At 36.3% G+C, this 17549-nt stretch overlaps 1 protein-coding gene across 13 annotated transcripts in view; it reads right to left on the reverse strand.

Annotated features, from left to right (window-relative positions):
• Window positions 1–17549, reverse strand: part of EHBP1 (EH domain binding protein 1) — a 322545-nt gene that overhangs the window by 54734 nt on the left and 250262 nt on the right. For 10 of the 13 annotated variants that reach the window (XM_069494642.1, XM_069494641.1, XM_069494648.1 and 7 more), the window contains one exon: window positions 6871–7018. In XM_069494642.1, coding sequence (XP_069350743.1) covers window positions 6871–7018 — 148 coding nt within the window. The remainder of the gene's footprint in view (window positions 1–6870; window positions 7019–17549) is intronic. The other 3 variants (XM_069494650.1, XM_069494643.1, XM_069494649.1) reach the window with 1 other exon arrangement.

Consider the following 17549-nt stretch of genomic DNA (forward strand, 5'->3'; position numbering starts at 1 on the left):
CTCCACTGATTACTACTGATATATCTAGGGTGAAGGTACAAAATTCAACATTTATTCATTTATTTATTTAAGAAATTTCTACGGTGTACTGTATACGCAATTTGCAAAACACTGTGCTAGATGTTGAGGAGATACCAAGTTGTATAAGACATTTGTTCTGCCTTAGAGGTATACATTCAAGTGACTATAATATCACATAGGATGGATGTTATGTGGTAAAAATAAGGTACAGAGCAAATTCAAAAGATAAAAAATTACTCTTTGCCAGTGACTCCAGAAATTCTTTCTTGGAAGTGCTAACCTTTAAATTAGGTATTGAGAAATGTATAGAATTTCAAGAGGTACAATTGAGGGGAAGACATTACAGGCATGAAAGTGGGTATGGGTAGGTTATGTTCAGAGAATGATATAATGTCCTATTTGGCTCAAGCATACTTAAAGAAAAATAATAGGAGGTAAAACTTGAAAGGCAAAAATTAGAGAGCCGTGAAGGGTAGAATGCAAAGTTTAAATTTTACTTGGTGGGAATGGAGAGATACCGATACTCTAACATCATGAGCACTATGCTTTAGAAAATTAACTTAATAGTAGTCTCTATAAGCAGTTTTCAGCCAAAGTGTCTAATTATAATCAGTTGTGAGGTACATGTAATTTATTAGTAGTAATATAAGCACTGAAGCTTATGTCTTTCATAAATTAGAGCAGCTTCAATATTATTTCTATAACATCACTCTTGCTTACATTTTCACATGCTTTCTTATGTGAAAGAAAAAGTAGTCTGGAGATTGTACATGGGAGTATACTATGCATGTGACATCATCCTTCACGCAAAATTGCCGACCTAGATGTTGAACTGGAGAACAAAAGGCTGGAGGCAGGAAATCTGGGTTGGAGACTGTTCTGACCCCCAGGCAAGCAGCATGAAGAGCCTAACCTAGGATCAAAGAATTGGGAGTGGGTATGACATAATTGGAAGCGATACTGAGAAGAGTAAGGGTAAGACATTATAATCAACTTTCCAGGCTGAGTGACTAGAATGATGGCATTGCTATGAAAAGGAATAGTTAAATCTGGAAATATGGTCAGATATGGGTTCTTTCAGGTTCCACAGATATGAAGAAAATTGTACCTCCTTTCATTACCCACTTGTGCTGTGCCTAGTTAATGTTACACACTTCCTAACACCCATGGAAATGCTCTAACTTCATTCTTGCAGAACTAAAGTGCATGTGGGCCAGGTGTGGTGGCTCACACCTGTAATCCCAGCACTTTGGGAGGTCAATGCAGGAGGACCGCTTGAGGCCAGGAGTTCAAGACCAGCCTGGGCAACATAGTGAGACCTCTATGTCTACAAAAAAAAAAAAAAAAAAATTAGCCAGGTGTAGTGGCACATGCCTATAGTCCTGGCTACTCGGGAGGCTAAGGCAGGAGGATGGCTTAAGCACAGGAGTAAAAAAGTGTATGTGCATGTGTGTGTACCTGCACGTGTATGTGTGTTTCAAGATACTACATATTAATATATGTAAATGTTTTTATGGTTAACCCCTGGAAACCCAGTAGTTGAGCTAAGCAGAAAGTAAACTAGAGACCCATTATACAACAGAAGCTGGTTTGCAAGTATGCCATGTACTATGTGTGCAGGAAAAGGTAAAAGGAGATGAGATATGCACTCAATGTGAAAATGCATTCCAGTTGACACTGCACTATAAACAAAATAGGGATCCCAACAGTGTGATTAGCATAGCAGTTAGTCTTACACCTTTCATTTATAGGTAAATTGAATGAAACCAAGATATCTGGTGACAGTTAAAAAAAAAAAAAAAACATGAGAAAGAGAGAATATCTGCAATTTTGAAAAAAGAAACAAGTTATCATTAAAAACATATTCAGAAAAAAATTTCTCATTTATATTATGATTTTTAAGATACTTAGAAAAGGTCCCCATAAAATTCATAACTTTTAAAGTTATTTTAGAGAAATCATACAAAAGATAGAAAATACAATTATATTAATAATATATTAATATAAGGTGAAAAGGAAAATTACTTAAAGCCCATAAGATTTTATTTCAGCTCAACAAATTTAGATATGTCTAACTGCCATAATTGAAATAATAAGGATCATGCAGGTACACACACATTCTCAAGGACAAAATTTTAAAAAAACATTTTCAGCTGGGTGCAGTGGCATGAATTTTTAATCCTAGCCACTCAGGAGGCTGAGGCAAGAGTACTGCTTGAGCCCAGGAGTTCAAGATCAGCTTGGGCAATACAGGAAGACCACAGCTCAATAAAGAAACAAATAAAAAAAAACTCCACATACCTTCTTTGTTCATCTGAAATGCAAAACAAAGTACGCTACTCTATCTAAACCAAACAAAGAGGGGCAAAAATGTCAGTTTTAAGTTAAAAGATCCTAATCTAACTGAAGCCAAAGTGATAAGCTATGGAATAAATGTATATATAAAAAATGTAAATTATAACACACAAAATAGGCCGGGCGCGGTGGCTCACGCCTGTAATCCTAGCACTCTGGGAGGCCGAGGTGGGCGGATCGTTGGAGCTCAGGAGTTCGAGACCAGCCTGAGCAAGAGCGAGACCCCATCTCTACTAAAAATAGAAAGAAATTATATGGACAGCTAAAAAATATATATAGAAAAAATTAGCCGGGCATGGTGGTGCATGCCTGTAGTCCCAGCTACTCGGGAGGCTGAGACAGGAGGATCGCTTGAGCTCAGGAGTTTGAGGTTGCTGTGAGCTAGGCTGACGCCACGGCACTCACTCTAGCCTGGGCAACAGAGTGAGACTCTGTCTCAAAAAAAAAAAAAAATAAATAACACACAAAATATATATCATATGTAATATACTATATAATACATCATATATGATGTATATTATATGACATATGTTATATATTATATGATATATATGAATTATATCATCTTAAGACAAAGTAGCCACCTCTCTTGCAAATATGCCTATAGACCATTAACAAAAATTTAACATTTATTTGGCCAAAATAAAACCTTAAATTCCTAAACCTAAATTCCCAGAAATTTAGGCTATATTCCCTGACCACAATACCATACAACTAAAATAAAAACACTAAACTTTGTTCCCAAACATCTGTACCTCGCCAGGTAAGATCCATACAATAAAATAAACCCACAAGTTTGTTGCATATAATGAGGATTTAAAATGAGGCCATTATAATCCTACAACTACAAAATGATGCAGGAATTGAAAAACATGTGCAATACATCACACTATCACCTGATTTTTCTCATAAGCCCTACAAGTATATCAAATGAAGGATAAGTAAAAGCTAGGCTACACCTCCTAGGACAGGTGTGATTCTGTTATTTACTCAAGAATTAGGCTATTGGTTGCAATAGGATGCAAGTAAGTTGCTTGAATACATAGTTATACATGACCTAAAATACCCTGCATATATTTTCTGTGGATTCCATGAAGCTGAAGATACCTCATCTCAAACTTAGTAAGTTTCCTTTTCCCACTAAGTTTGGTTACTGCTTGAGAAAAGAAAAAAAAGAGAGCTTTTTCAAATGAGTTCAGGCAGTGGGTCTGAGTCATGGTCATGTTCAACACATTCCCCAGGCTGTATATCCACCTTATTATGTCAGCTCTTCACTACTGTCTTCTCTGGACTACTGCTTCTAAAACCTTCCTACGCTAGTACTCCAAATAGGCTAGTCTCAAATTATTTCTCTCTCTTCCTTTCACGTTACTCCTTAGCAAAACTACTTTTTTCAGACCTGATGATTCCTACTAGACACTGGAAGAGTAGACACTAATTTGTTAATTCTTCGCCCTGACTTATCAACCTCACCAGGGTCACATTCACTTAGGAAATAGATCCTTGTGAACTCAAAGTGAATTCTGAATTTGCTATGCAAGGGTCAGCAAACTATAGGCCAGGGGCAAAATCCAGCCTACCACCTTTTGTGGGTAAATAACAGCCAGGCTCACTGGTTCACATCGTGTTCAAGACTGCTTTCAGGCTACAAGGGTAGAGTAGTTGGGACAGAGACCATATGGCCTACAAAGCCTAAAGTGTTTACTCTGTCCCTTTCAGGATCTTCGCTGAACCTTAGCCTAGCACAGTGGCTGGCACCTTTCAACAGATAAATGCATATGCATGAACGGTAGAACTTCAAGCAGGAATTTTACCTTCTCCCTTATGCTAAAGCTTTCTTTCCAACTCTCAGTCTCAATAGCTATAGCTTAGACCTTGAGGCCACAGTAGACCTAGACTGATCCACATCACTTTATGAAGACAGGACAAGACCCACCACTGAGGATAGGGCATAGGCCTGCTCCACTTGTCTTAGGTCAACCTTAGCTCTCACTAAGAGCCTACCATCTGATATATGGCTGCTTCCAACATTCAAGGTATGATGTGTCCTATGGGAGAGGTGGTCACTTTGGTCTCCTTAGGGAACAGGGAACCTGACTCTTCAGCAGGTTCTCATAAGTCATCTGTCAAACTCTGCCCCATCTGCATTTCACCAGGCTTTCCCTGTTCTAGTCTGAACTTCCTTGCTGGCTCCACAGATCCAATCTTAACTTGTCCTTTTTATACTTTGTTTACTTTATTTACTTTGACTGTTGAATAATGCCAAATTCAGGTCCTCACTTTCTCTCCTTACCAAGTAGGAGATATTCTTTGGGTCGTAACACTGACAAAGTCTCTTTTGCCTTCCTGGCTTAGCCTCAACTGGGGTTGGATTATAAAGATAGGATCAACTACATAGCTGACCCATCCCACATCATTAATTAAGGATTTTTAATTATTAGCCTTCCTAGAGTTTATAACTCATTTAGCATTTTTATCTGCTCACCACTGGAAAAAAAAAAAAAAACCGATGCCTTTCCATCCCATTATTACTTGTTCTCCTACATAGCTTTATGTACCACAGGAAGGTAGCTTCAGTAGCTTAGGACAGTCTATCTGGAGGATAAAGAATACGTTTTTTTTTCCCTATAATTCAGAGACACAAGAGGCAAGGATTTATAAAACTTACTTAGAATAGCTGGAATTTTTTGTTTGTTTGCTTTGGTTTTTTGTTTTTTTAAGATAGGGTCTTCCTGTATCTATCACCCAGGCTGGAGTGCAGTGGCCTTATTATAGCTCACTGTAACCTCAAACTCCTGAGCTCCAGCGATCCTCCTGCCTCAGCCTCCTAAGTCACTGGGAGTATGGGCTGTGCACTGCCATGCTCGGCTAATTTTAAAAATTTTTTTGTAGACATGGGGTCTCACTATGTTGCCCAGACTAGTCTCAAACTCCCGGCCTGAAGCAATCTTCCTGCCTCAGCCTCCCAAAGTGCTGAGATTACAGGTGTGAGCCACTGCCCCTGGCCAATATTTGGAGTTTTTATGATAAGGTAAACATTTTGTTATTAGTGATAAATGAAAGCAAATTGCCATAGCATTATATAAATGTTGCTGTGAATAGTTACTGATGTTACTATAAATCTATAGTAGAAAATGTAGAAATTGCAATAAAAATTTTGAATAACAGAAGCTGAAAAGGTAAGATGAAGGATTTAAGTAAGATATAAACATTCTGAGAAGACAAGAGATACAGATACACAGCTGTTTGGGGAAGAAGCTTTCAGATTTATGGGATGAAAGGTTAGATGCTTTTAGGCACTAATTGTACAATAATAAACTTTTAATATAAGGAATCAATTAAAAATAACAGCAATAATTTTTAATTTACTTTGAAGAAACTCATCATTGACCTAGAAATAGCTTACCTTTATTTGAGCCCTCTAAGGTCTTATTCATGTCCTCACTTGCTTACTGTTCAGGGTGAACTTAGCATTCTAAAATTACCTCAGGACGTGTACTTGGCATGTTTTGGTAGATAAGTAGGTTATATACCTTTGAAATAAAAAGCCCACGGGCCTCTTGAATATACTCCTCTTAAGTAAAAATATAAAAAGTTCCAAATTAAAGACGTCCAAATTGAACATTGACAGGCAAAATTAAAATTCTCTTTAATTATATATATAGTCATTGCCCCAACATCAAGTTTAGAATAATCTCTGCAGGCCAGGCATGGTAGCTCATGCCTATAATCCTAGCAACTAGGAAGGCTGAGATTGCTTCAGGTGCGAGAACTCATCTCTACAAAAAAAAAAAAAAAAAAAATTAGCCAGGCACGGTGGCTCATGCCTATCGTCCTGGCTACTTGGGGGGCTGAAGCAGGAGAATGGCTTAAGTCCAGGAATTTGAGGCTACAGTGAGCTATGATTATGCCACTACACTCCAGCCTGGGTAACAGTATAAGACTGTGTCTTTATTTAAAAAAAAATCTCTGCAGATATTGAAGACCCTCTCAGAGAAAGGAGAATAAGGAGACTAAGAAAAAATTTCTATGGGACTTAGTTAAAATTCTTACATCTCAGGCTATGCTCCCAGAATATTGTTAAAGCTACTTTCTAAAGATTGTGTTCAAACTGAAAATCTTTCATGCCAAAGCTCTCCACTAAAAGGCCTTATGATCTAGACATTGAGGACTTAATTGTATTTTACTTATTCCTACAACAATTAACGAGGCACCATAGGGCATCACAAAACAAGGTATGAGTTTTTTACTAAAGCATATTCTAACAGAGTACTTCTTGAGTTATTAAAAAGTAAGCCAAAAAGTTGATGTGGAAAACAGCAACAGTTATCTTCTGATTTTCTATGCCTCCTTTGGGTATTTTGCAACATATCAATAGGTTAGAAACTTTATGTTTTTGATGCAACATTTTGAAGTAAGAATAAAAAGTCCCAAAAGGTCCACTGCGGATTTCTGGGTTGTCTATAGAATATGATACAAGATTCTTTAACTCACCTCCAGATGCCTTTGACCTTTCTTTCAACTTTTCTGCAGCCATTTCACCATAGCTGGGAAGTTCTGACATCTTCACTCCAGATCGAGCTTCTGCTATTAGCTGACGAGCTCTCTCTCTCAGCTGCCGACGTCGCTCTTCATCTTGCTGCTAAGATATATTGAACAGTTGCCAACTCAGTAATTGACAGAAATGCAATTTCATTTTCAATCTGATCATCATGATAGTAACTGGTTTACAGCATGGTGCTTGCCCCACATTATAAATAGGATGCTCTATATCAGTTGGATGTCACACCATTTTTAAAAGACATCCTAGAATCAGATTTTTTTAAACATTTACAAACTATTGTATTAAAATGTCCATTAAAAATTTAAAATAAAGTATGTTCGGCAACACATATTACTAAGAAAATACCAGAAATTATTATTAATAAAAGAATCAGGCTTACAGAAAAAATTCACAATGCTGAGAATAGAATTTCAATTAATATCTTTTTCTTGAGAATTGAATTTATTGCTAGTTTCTAATAAAGGCATAGAACACTGGCTAAAAGACATCTTTAATAACAGAAAATGCTGCTATACTATGTTGATCAAATACTGTACAGAAAATGGCACTTTTAGGGAGCTATAGTAAAGAGTGGGGACAGTATGTCAGTATACAATTTTGATTTAAAAACTACCAACAATAACCCAGTAATGATGAGAAATTCTTTTTGGTAACTTCCTCTCCCGCTAGATGTACACTGAGAGGAAAAATTAAAATCTAATGTAGTTTTCAATATTTAAAATAACTAGAAATTACAATTAAATAACTAAGATAGTTGTTGCCTACTAAAAAAGGATTATTATGAATCACACATAATCAATGTGAAATTGCTTTGTAAATTGGAAAGCATATAAAATAAGGCATTATTATGGTAAAACAAAGACCCAAATAATCTGGCCCCTACATATCTTTGCAGGGTTATCTCCCCTTAGCATCTCCCAACCTCCTTAAAACCTCACATCTATATATACAGAATTGCTTGTATCATACAGCTTCCTGTACTTTTGACTTTGAATATGTCATCATTTCCTCTTCCTGGAATGTGCTTCTCATATCTTATTTAATGCCTACTCATTCTTCAAGATTCAGCTTACATCCACCAAACCTCCTCTGACTATCCTTCTCTCCTCCCTGCTGGTGGAATAAAGTGCTACTTCCTCTATGGTACTACAGTACTCTGCGTGCGTGTGTGCGTGTGTGTGTGTGTGTGTGTGTGTGTTATTACTTTTTAAAACAATACTTGTTAAGGTACACTATAACTCTGTAGAGATGCCTCCTTCCCACTAGAATTGAGCTATTTGAGGGCAGGAACTGTATCTGATTTACCTTTATATCTCTAATCTTTAGTACATATCGTGGTACCACACTAGACACTATAATGATTTCAAGCAGGAAAACTTAATATTTACCATGTATACTCTCAGCTCAATTCTATATCTGATTTACCTTTGTATTGCCAATCTTTAGTACATACCTTGTTACCACACTAGGTGTTATAACAATTTCAAGCATGAAAACTTAATATTTATTATTTATAGTCTCAAAAAATGATATTTTAAAAAACTTATGGTATAGAGGGAAAGATAAAATAGCCACAATAAGAAGGTATGATCAAAATGCTGCAAGAGTTCAGAGAAAAGAAATAACATTGTTGGGCTGAGGAATAAGCAGAAGCCATCATGGCATCATGGTTTATGAGTTGGGCTTCGAGTAGGATTTGGAAGGAGCAGAGATGGAAGTTGGTAGTTAAGTGGGTCAATGCAGGAGAGACTGGGAGGTAGGAACAGTACAAAGACATAGAGACAAGAAAGTATACTGGGGGAAAAAGAACATAACCTAGTTTTCCTGAACACAGGGCAAAAATAGTGACAGACAAGGCAAGAAAAATAAAGTTGGGGAGATACTGTAAAGGCCCTGTCCAATAGGGTGAAATGCTTCAATTTTATTCTAAAGACAGTGGGGACCACTAAAGGTTTGTTTTTATTTTTATGTGTATGTCTTTCTTTCTTTCTTTCTTTCTTTTTTAAGCCTAGGGGAAAGACCAACCAGAGGTGTATTTAAGAAAGATTAATTTAGCAACAGTACATAAGATAGGTTAACGTAGAGGGACTGGCAAGAGGCTATTTAGGAAGCTCTTCTAGGAGCCCAAAGAAACTGTAAATGAGATACAAGACTAGGATGGTGGCAATGGGAATAGAAAAGACAAACATAAGAAACTTTTTTTTTTTTTTGAGACGGAGTCTTGCTCTGTCACCTGGGCTGGAGTGTCATGGCATTAGCCTAGCTTATAGCAACCTCAAACTCCTGGGCTCAAGCAATTCTCCTGCCTCAGCCTCCTGAGTAGCTGGGATTACGGGCACATGCCATCACGCCCAGCTAATTTTTTTAATAGAGACGGGGTCTTGCTCTTGCTCAGGCTGGTCTTGAACTTCTGAGCTCAAGCCATCATCCTGCCTCAGCCTCCCAGAGTGCTAGGATTACAGGCATGAGTCACTGCGCCCAGCCAAATGTAAGAAACATATTAAAGGTAGAATTGGTACCTGCACCAATTCCTGATAACAGATTAGACCAGGAGGGAGGAAAAAAGATGATTCAGAAGTTTTAAATTTAGGTAACTAGTAGAACTGTGGTGCTAATAACAGAAATAGAGAAACTAAAAGAGCTCTAAGAAGGGATAGAGAGGAACTTTGGTAAGACAGACGGTTTGAGAAGTTGGCAGGACATCTAAATAAAGATTTTAGTAGTAGTTGAGAAGTGAAATGGATATTAGGATGTGAGGTCAAACCATGACTAAAGAGCTGATGAAGTTCTGGAAATTCATGCAAGCACTTGAAGAAGTAATATAAAGAAAAAAGAGGGCCACTGACTAAAACATGGAAATTATCTATATTTAGACAAAAAGAAAAAAAGAGTATGGAAAGAGAGGGAGAACTAGAACACTGACGTATCATGAGAACCAAAGTATAATAAAAGAGGCTTTCAAGAAAAGGAGTAATCAGTTGCAGCAAATATTAGAGGTTAATGAGTCTGAAAATTTAAAAAGGGCAATCGAGCTTGGGGAACAATATCATTAGGGACAGAGTAGAAACCGGATGGGTGGAATTCAAGTCTAGACAATTCTTTTGCAAATTTTGAGATGGCCAGAAATCAAGAAAGCTGTAAAAATTAATGGGGATAGATTAATGGGAGTGTCAAATGGACCCAGGGACAGTGTGAAGCTCCCAGTGGACAAACTGTGACAATTTCAGAATCAAAAAGAACAATGACCACAATGAATTGAATCATTGAAATCACACACGGAATCAAGGAAAATTCAAGTCTAATATAATAAATACAAAATGTAGAAGGATATAAAAACTCATTTGTTACCATTTGAGGAAGCTTTTGAAATAATTCCTGAAAATTAGTAATTAAAGGAAAATAATTAATTATCTTGTCTTTCTAGGGGGAACTGAATTTTAGGGTAACTAAATAGTCCCAATCAATGAGACGAAACTCTACTTTATAAAGTAATACCAGTTCGGCTCATGCCTATAATCCCAGCACTTTGAGAGGCCTACGCAGGAGGATCACTTAAGGCCAGGAGTTTGAGATCAGCCTCGGCAACACAGTGAGATTCCATCCCTACAAAAAAATTTTAAAATTAGCCAGGTATGGTGGTGCTTGCCTCTAGCCCTACCTACTTGGGAGGCTGAGGCAGGAGGATCGCTTGAGCCCAGAAGTTGGAGATTGAGCTATGATCGTGCCACTGCACTCCAGCCTGGGCAACAGAGTAAAACAAAAACAACGCCGCCCCCCTCCCAACAAAATAAAAAACAAAATAAAAACAGCTAATAAATGTCAAAAAGGGTAGAATTATAAAAACACCACTTTGCATATCATAATGAATGATTCTGGCACGGATTATCAACTGTTATTAAAGCTCTTGGGTAAATGTCTGATGGGGAACCTGATGTTCACATAACGCTGCAGCAGACTGTATCTTCCAAAGATGGTCACAATAGTCTCTCTCGTCCCACATGCTCTTCTGCAATTTGACTTTGCCATTCTCTCAATAAATGGTGGAGTTTAATTTTTCTGGGTCAGCTTTAGTGACCTGTATATAATCAACAGAATGCAGAAGTGTTGCAGGTGATTTCTAAGGCTAAGTCAAAAAAGGCTATACCTTTCTGCCCAGTTCTCTTGAAATTTTTGCACTCTATACTCTCCCTGGGAACCCAGGAGTCATGCTGTAAGAAGCCCGAGTTACATGTAGGTGATCCAGTCAACAGTTCCAGCCAACTTCAGCCTTGCTGTTGTCCTGGCCCAGGTGCTAGACATGTGAATATAGGCTGCTTCGGATAACCTCAGCCTCTAGCCATTTTGAGTCAACCTCAACTGTTCAAGTCCACCCAGCTAAGGCCTCAGACAATGTGGAATAGAGACAAAGCATCCCCACTGTGCCCAGTCTGAAGTCCTCACCCACATAACCTGTGAGCATCATAACAAGACATTTTTTTACATCACTAAATTTGGTGTGGTTTGTTGTACAGCAATAGTAATTGGAACTTATGCTTAAATAACACCACAGAGATTACTTTTAATGGCAAGGGGAAAAACTAATTTGTTAATGGAGAGATCAGAACTAGATCAGAGAATAGGGACCATACTAATCTAAGGGTTGGTTTTAAGAACATTAATGTTGGGTGAACCATATGTTACACATTTTTTGATGTGAAGCACATGAAGTACACACGGCCTATAATATTCTACTCCAAATGTTTAAAGTGAATCCACTAAGCCTTTAGATATAATTTCCAGTTTATCATAAACACCGGGGATAGAGAAATGATAAATGATGTAGCACGAAAGAAACCAAACATAACCAGAAGGTAGGATATTAGGACAACTGACCTGGTCACTTTAACAAGTCAGAGTTAGGAAAACAAACAAACACACAACAACAAAGAACTAACCAATCACCACCACCAAAAACAACAAAATAGACTTAACAACCAGATGTAAGGTATAGTTCTAGGTTAGATACTGGTTTGGACAAAACAGCTGTAAAGGATATTTCTGAGTCAATTAGAGAAATCTGAATATGATCATAGTATTAACAGAAAGGAAACGAAACTTGACTGAAAAAAAAAGTTTATGTAGTAATAACTTCATTTTGTTATTTTGGCAAAATAAATATACATATAAAAATATATATGTATATAAAAAGATTTGGAAGGGTATACATAAAGTTGCCATGGTAGAGATTTCTGAGTATCAAAATGTGATATTTTAATTTTCTTTTATTTGTCTTCATTTTCTTATTTTTTATAATACACATATACTACTCTTGTAATAAAATTATTTTTAAAAAAGAACCTTGGCTCAGTGTGCACACCTATAATTCCAGCTAGCTGGAAGGTTGAGGTGGGAGGATTGCTTGAGTCCAGGATTTCAAGACTAGCCTGGGCAACAAAGGGAGACGTGGATCTAGAAAAGAAAAGAAAACAAAACAAAAGAAAGCAGAAGAGAAGAGACGAGATGAGACGAGACAAGAATGAGAATCTTCAGAGAAGTAAGGAAAAAGATGAGCTGGAAGGCTTCCTGGGGTGTGGATTGTGGTGGCGGCCAAAGAGGAGAAGTTTAACATTCAAGGGAAATTTTCTTAGTATTTGAAGACAAACTTATTTGTAGGCAGAGGAGCAGTATATAGTAGGCAAGATGAGATGGAAGACGCAAGAATAATATACAAAAATCCTCTGTCCACTATAAATATTTCTGAACTTGGAAAATATACTAGGAATAAGCTGGGCGCGATGGCTCACACCTGTAATCCTAGCACTCTGAGAAGCTGAGGTGGGAGGATCACTAGAGGTCAGGAGTTTGAGACCAGCCTGAGCAAGAGTGAGACCCTGTCTCTACAAAAAATAGAAAAATTAGCTGGGCGTAGTGGCATGTACCTGAAGTCCTGCCTTCCGGGAGACTGAGGCAGGAGGATCGTTTGAGTCCAGGAGTTTGAGGCTGCAGTGAGCTATGATGAGGCCACTACACTCTAGTCCAGGTGACAGAGCAAGACCTTGTCTCAAAAAAAAAAAAAACAAACTAGGAATAAAAGAAGATGCAGGCTTGATAATGGTGATTTTGGTCATGGTTGCTGATATTTCCTGAGCTTTCATGTGCAAAGAGCTTTATATATGATATTTAATTTTCACCAAGGAGAATATTTATGTTTACAGTCACAGGGTCCCACAGCCAGAACTGATGTCAGAGCCGGAGTTTAGCCCAGGTTTGTTTGACTCCGGAGCCCTTGCTCTTAACCACCAACTATTTGATCCCCAAAGTATCAAATTACATGACCAACTGAGGAAAACTGTGTTTTTACTAAACTTTCATCTTTCTAACTTAAGAAAAGTTAAGAACACTAATAAAAACCACTATTTAATATGCCTCAGGCAACTAAGTTTAAGTGAATTTCACTAAGTGAATAATAATTTCTTATAGTGCTAGAATTTGGTGATTCAAACTAAGATGAAATGATCTTGAGTCATTTTAACTAAGTTGAAATAAATGATTCTACTTTTTTGAATATGAAATGGGAACCTTATTTTTTTTCTCACAAGTTATCACCTCCGCTTGACCTCATCCTCCCCTCAATAATACTCCCATCTGCAAATGTTTCTGAGAGCTTACCAAGAGTGCAATTTAAAGCAGGCAATCATTAATAAAACGAACTCTAAATACTAATTAGGGACATTTTATCAATTTCCATGTAAATTGTTTGTTTGTACTTATTTACCCGTCATTGTTCTCCATACAATAGAAAAAATGCAAATGAACAAATCAGAATGCAGCCCTAATGGGACTTTCTGTTTATAACCATTAGCCCAGAGGTGTGCTGTAATTCAATTCTCAAGTAGCAAGATTTAGCCTCATTAACAGACTGCAAGGGCAGGTTACAACTCATAAAACCCTACAGTAAACAAAGTTTATGGACACAGCACAAAATCTTGAGCCTGATTGACAGAATTCTAGTTCCCTATCAGATTGCCTTAATTTACTTTTCTACTAATGTCCTAACACCACAGAGACGATTTTGCTTGGGCCTAGAGCTCTCCAGTGGGATGGCATATCTGCGTTGTTTGTTTTCTCACCCTTTAACTTCCCTTAAGACAAAAAACCAACTGAGAAAATATAAGTTAATTGTTAAGGTCATGAAAGAAAAGCTTGTAATTATAGCAATTGATTACGCCACCAATTTTAGTTTAATTGATAGCACTAATTTCCAGTTTATTAGTCTCCAGGTTCATCATAAGTAAAACTACTTCATTTTAATTTTATATGTAGGCTCCATTTAAAGTTTTTGCTGTAATCTTTGTGTTTTTCCTATCTGCTTTGCATACTCTACATTCAAAAAAACATAGTGACGCATAGCTATAAATAAATCATCTGCTTACCCCGTCTGCTGAAAAAAAAAACAACAACAATCTTTTCACTAGGTTGCAGAAGTACGGTAACTTAGAAGACTGCATCATTAAAAGGAAACTTCAAAAATCCAATACATAGGGGACCTATATATCTTTCATTAACTCACTTAGTCTAAATAAAATAAATCGAAGAAGTTAGATTTCCTATTTCTAATAATGTGTCTAAGGACATTCACCTTTTTCTACATAGTATTATTTAGAATTAGACCGAGTTGTATAGGATAATTTAGCTTTTGTAAGACGGACATATTTTTTGGAGAGTTTGATGGAAGATATATTTTTGGGAGGCTTCTCTCCCGTGACTTTTTTTTTTACAAGTTAGAACAATTTTTTTAGTAAGTACTAGTTCTGTGCCCTATGCGCAGTGTTTTTATACATGTGTATGTGTTGTCTCATTTACTCCTCACAACGCTGTGAGATAGCTACCATCGTCTGGATTTGGTAGAAACTGAATCTCACTTAAACACACTGCTCAAGGTCACACACCTTGTAAATGGCAGAGTAAGAATTAAAATCAGTATCTGATTTCAAAACACTGGTCCTATCTATTACATAACTGGTATTCAGAGCATTTTTCTGAGACCTTACTGTTATTCTGATTTTTTACAATCTCTGTTCTTTATGTACACTTGGGCTGTACAAGGCAGTTTAAATTCCCCTTTGTGCTAGTGAATATGTACAGATGATAAGAAACTAATTTGTTTATATTCATGTAAAACTTAAGTTCCCAATCTTGAATCATAAGCCTTTAGAAAAGTGATGAATGTAACACCTTTTAGCTTTGCTTTTCTCTTTGCTAACATCTTCAGGATACAGCAAAAGTCCTGTTATGGTACAAAAGGAGACCATATTTCAATACAATGGATGTAAGATATTCAAATATAGAAGATGGATCAGAACTAACCACTTTGGACATAAACTGAAATAATATTTAGCCCTTTCACAGCATGTCTTCAAGTTACTATTTTCCTTATCATCCTGAAATGGTCTACAAACTGCTATAGATAGATGCACTAGTAAAACTTGACAATTTAAGGACAAACTCTTCAAGAATAAGTAATGTAATTCCTTGTTTCCTTTCCATAAAAATGTATTGGTATGCAATTTTTATATTTCACAGTTCACCGACATCTAGGCAAGCTTTCTTCCACTGCTTCAATGGTGCTACTTTTAATTTTATCCTCCTTAGTCGTAGTAATTAAAGTGATCAGCAGTGGCATCCCAGCGGCTTTGACACAGCTACAACCCCCTAGCAGACTTCTGCTTTTAAGGGGAAGGGGAGGAAAAAGACTAGAGTTTCATTTCACAGAGAACAAGAAAATCAAGCTTCTCCAGTCCTCAACTTTATTCAATTGTTCTTTCAGCAGCCTTTGGATCTTAAGAATCAAATAAAAATGGCTGCCATGGGGGGTCCTTTTTATACTCACCGCAAATGTCACCGATTGACATTACTTTAGCTAAAAAATGATGCCATGGATTTGTGAAGGTGAATTAAAACATGAGAAACTGTCAGTGTAGCTGCTGAGATCATTACCCACCCAAGGGTGTCTTTCATAACATTAGATATTTTTATTCGATCACCTGAAAAATACAGATTGATAAGTCTTTCTATTTGAGAAACACGTCTACACAAATTTCCATGAAGCTTCAATATAACTTTAAAAATATATTACTTCAAATAATGTAGTTTGCATCCTTAGTCTTTGCAAAGTTGTGTTTATAACAGAACAAAGCACTCTATTTCCACCAACAAACCCAAAATTCCATGCCCTTTACCTTCCTCAATAACACAACATCCTGTGTTTACTTGTGTTGTCTTCAGTGTTTCATATAGTTTTAGTAAATGGACTTTCATTAATTGAGCTAAATAAATTTTAACATAACTATTTTTTTTTAAAAGTTTTATTTAGTGCCGCTAATATTTCACAGGATTCTGTTCTCAAAATGGCCCATGAAATTCCTCAATTTTGTAGTAAACTAAGAAAAAAGAAAACTTTACTGTCTCTCTTTCATCATTGGACAGGAAGCAAGACTCTGTTATTAGGCAATTCAGAATTGATCAAAACAAAAAAAAAAGAAAAGGAAAAAAAAAAAAGAATTCTGTGCTTGTCCAGAGGCAAGGATTACCAAAGTGCACCTATTCACTTACTATAGAAGATAGAATAAAATAAAAAATAAAATTACAAGATCTTTAAAGGTTTAGGTAGACTAGATATTTTACTGCTAGCTTGATTAGCTCTTGACTGAATAAATAGGATTTAGGGTGAAACATTAAAACTGTTTAGCAGATCTTTTCAAACCATTTCAAACTTTTCTTATGCTGGTTTGTAATATAAGCAGACATGCTTATAAATGGCCACACCTGCTCATTTCTCTGGGGATGGCCTGATCTCTGCTTCTCTAACAAAGAAAGAAAGAAAAAAAAAAATCAGCCTTTCTTGTTGCAAAACAGAGTGGAAAGTCAAAATCTTTCTCAAGTTTGCCCCATCTGGTCAGATTAAATCTTTGATCAATCCTGGGATTACATTTATTTTTGTAGTACCTACTAAATTTTGGATTTGTTTAAAATACACAGGCAAAACAGTAAACAGAATATGAATTTAAGTTGAAATATAGTTTTTAATAAATGACTAGAAAATATAAAAGTACTAATTCAGAAAAAACAGACATGCATTTTCAGAATTTAGATTTCATTTAGATTTCACTTAGGAAATGGATATCATACTCTAGTTTTTTATATATCTCTTTGTTTCAAGAGACAGCAAATATTATTTTTAGCTGTAGCATTTATTTTGCTGAGTGTTATACCATGCTATACAAATAAAGAATTCTAAAATAAAAGAGCACATAATCAAGTTAATGTTGCTAAATGAGCCTCTCCTTTAAGTATGTGGAAGCAATCTGGGATATAAAGTTTTATGTTCTAAATCAGTAATAATTTTCTTTCATTCATTTAATTATATGATTCTCTAAAAATAATTATTTTAGGATTATAAAAGCAATTATTTTGTGTTTTTGAAAACTTCAAATTGCATTAGCAGAACTAATGGAAATAGTTTGGGCCTCCCCAATAAAAAGACCCTTTAATAATTTAATTCTTCTTTTCTTTGTGAAATTGATAACTTCTTAGTTTAAAAAAATTATAAGAAAAAAAGAAGAATGGCTGA

Source organism: Eulemur rufifrons, chromosome 19, assembly GCF_041146395.1.
Source record: "Eulemur rufifrons isolate Redbay chromosome 19, OSU_ERuf_1, whole genome shotgun sequence".
NCBI classification, from domain to species: domain Eukaryota; kingdom Metazoa; phylum Chordata; class Mammalia; order Primates; family Lemuridae; genus Eulemur; species Eulemur rufifrons.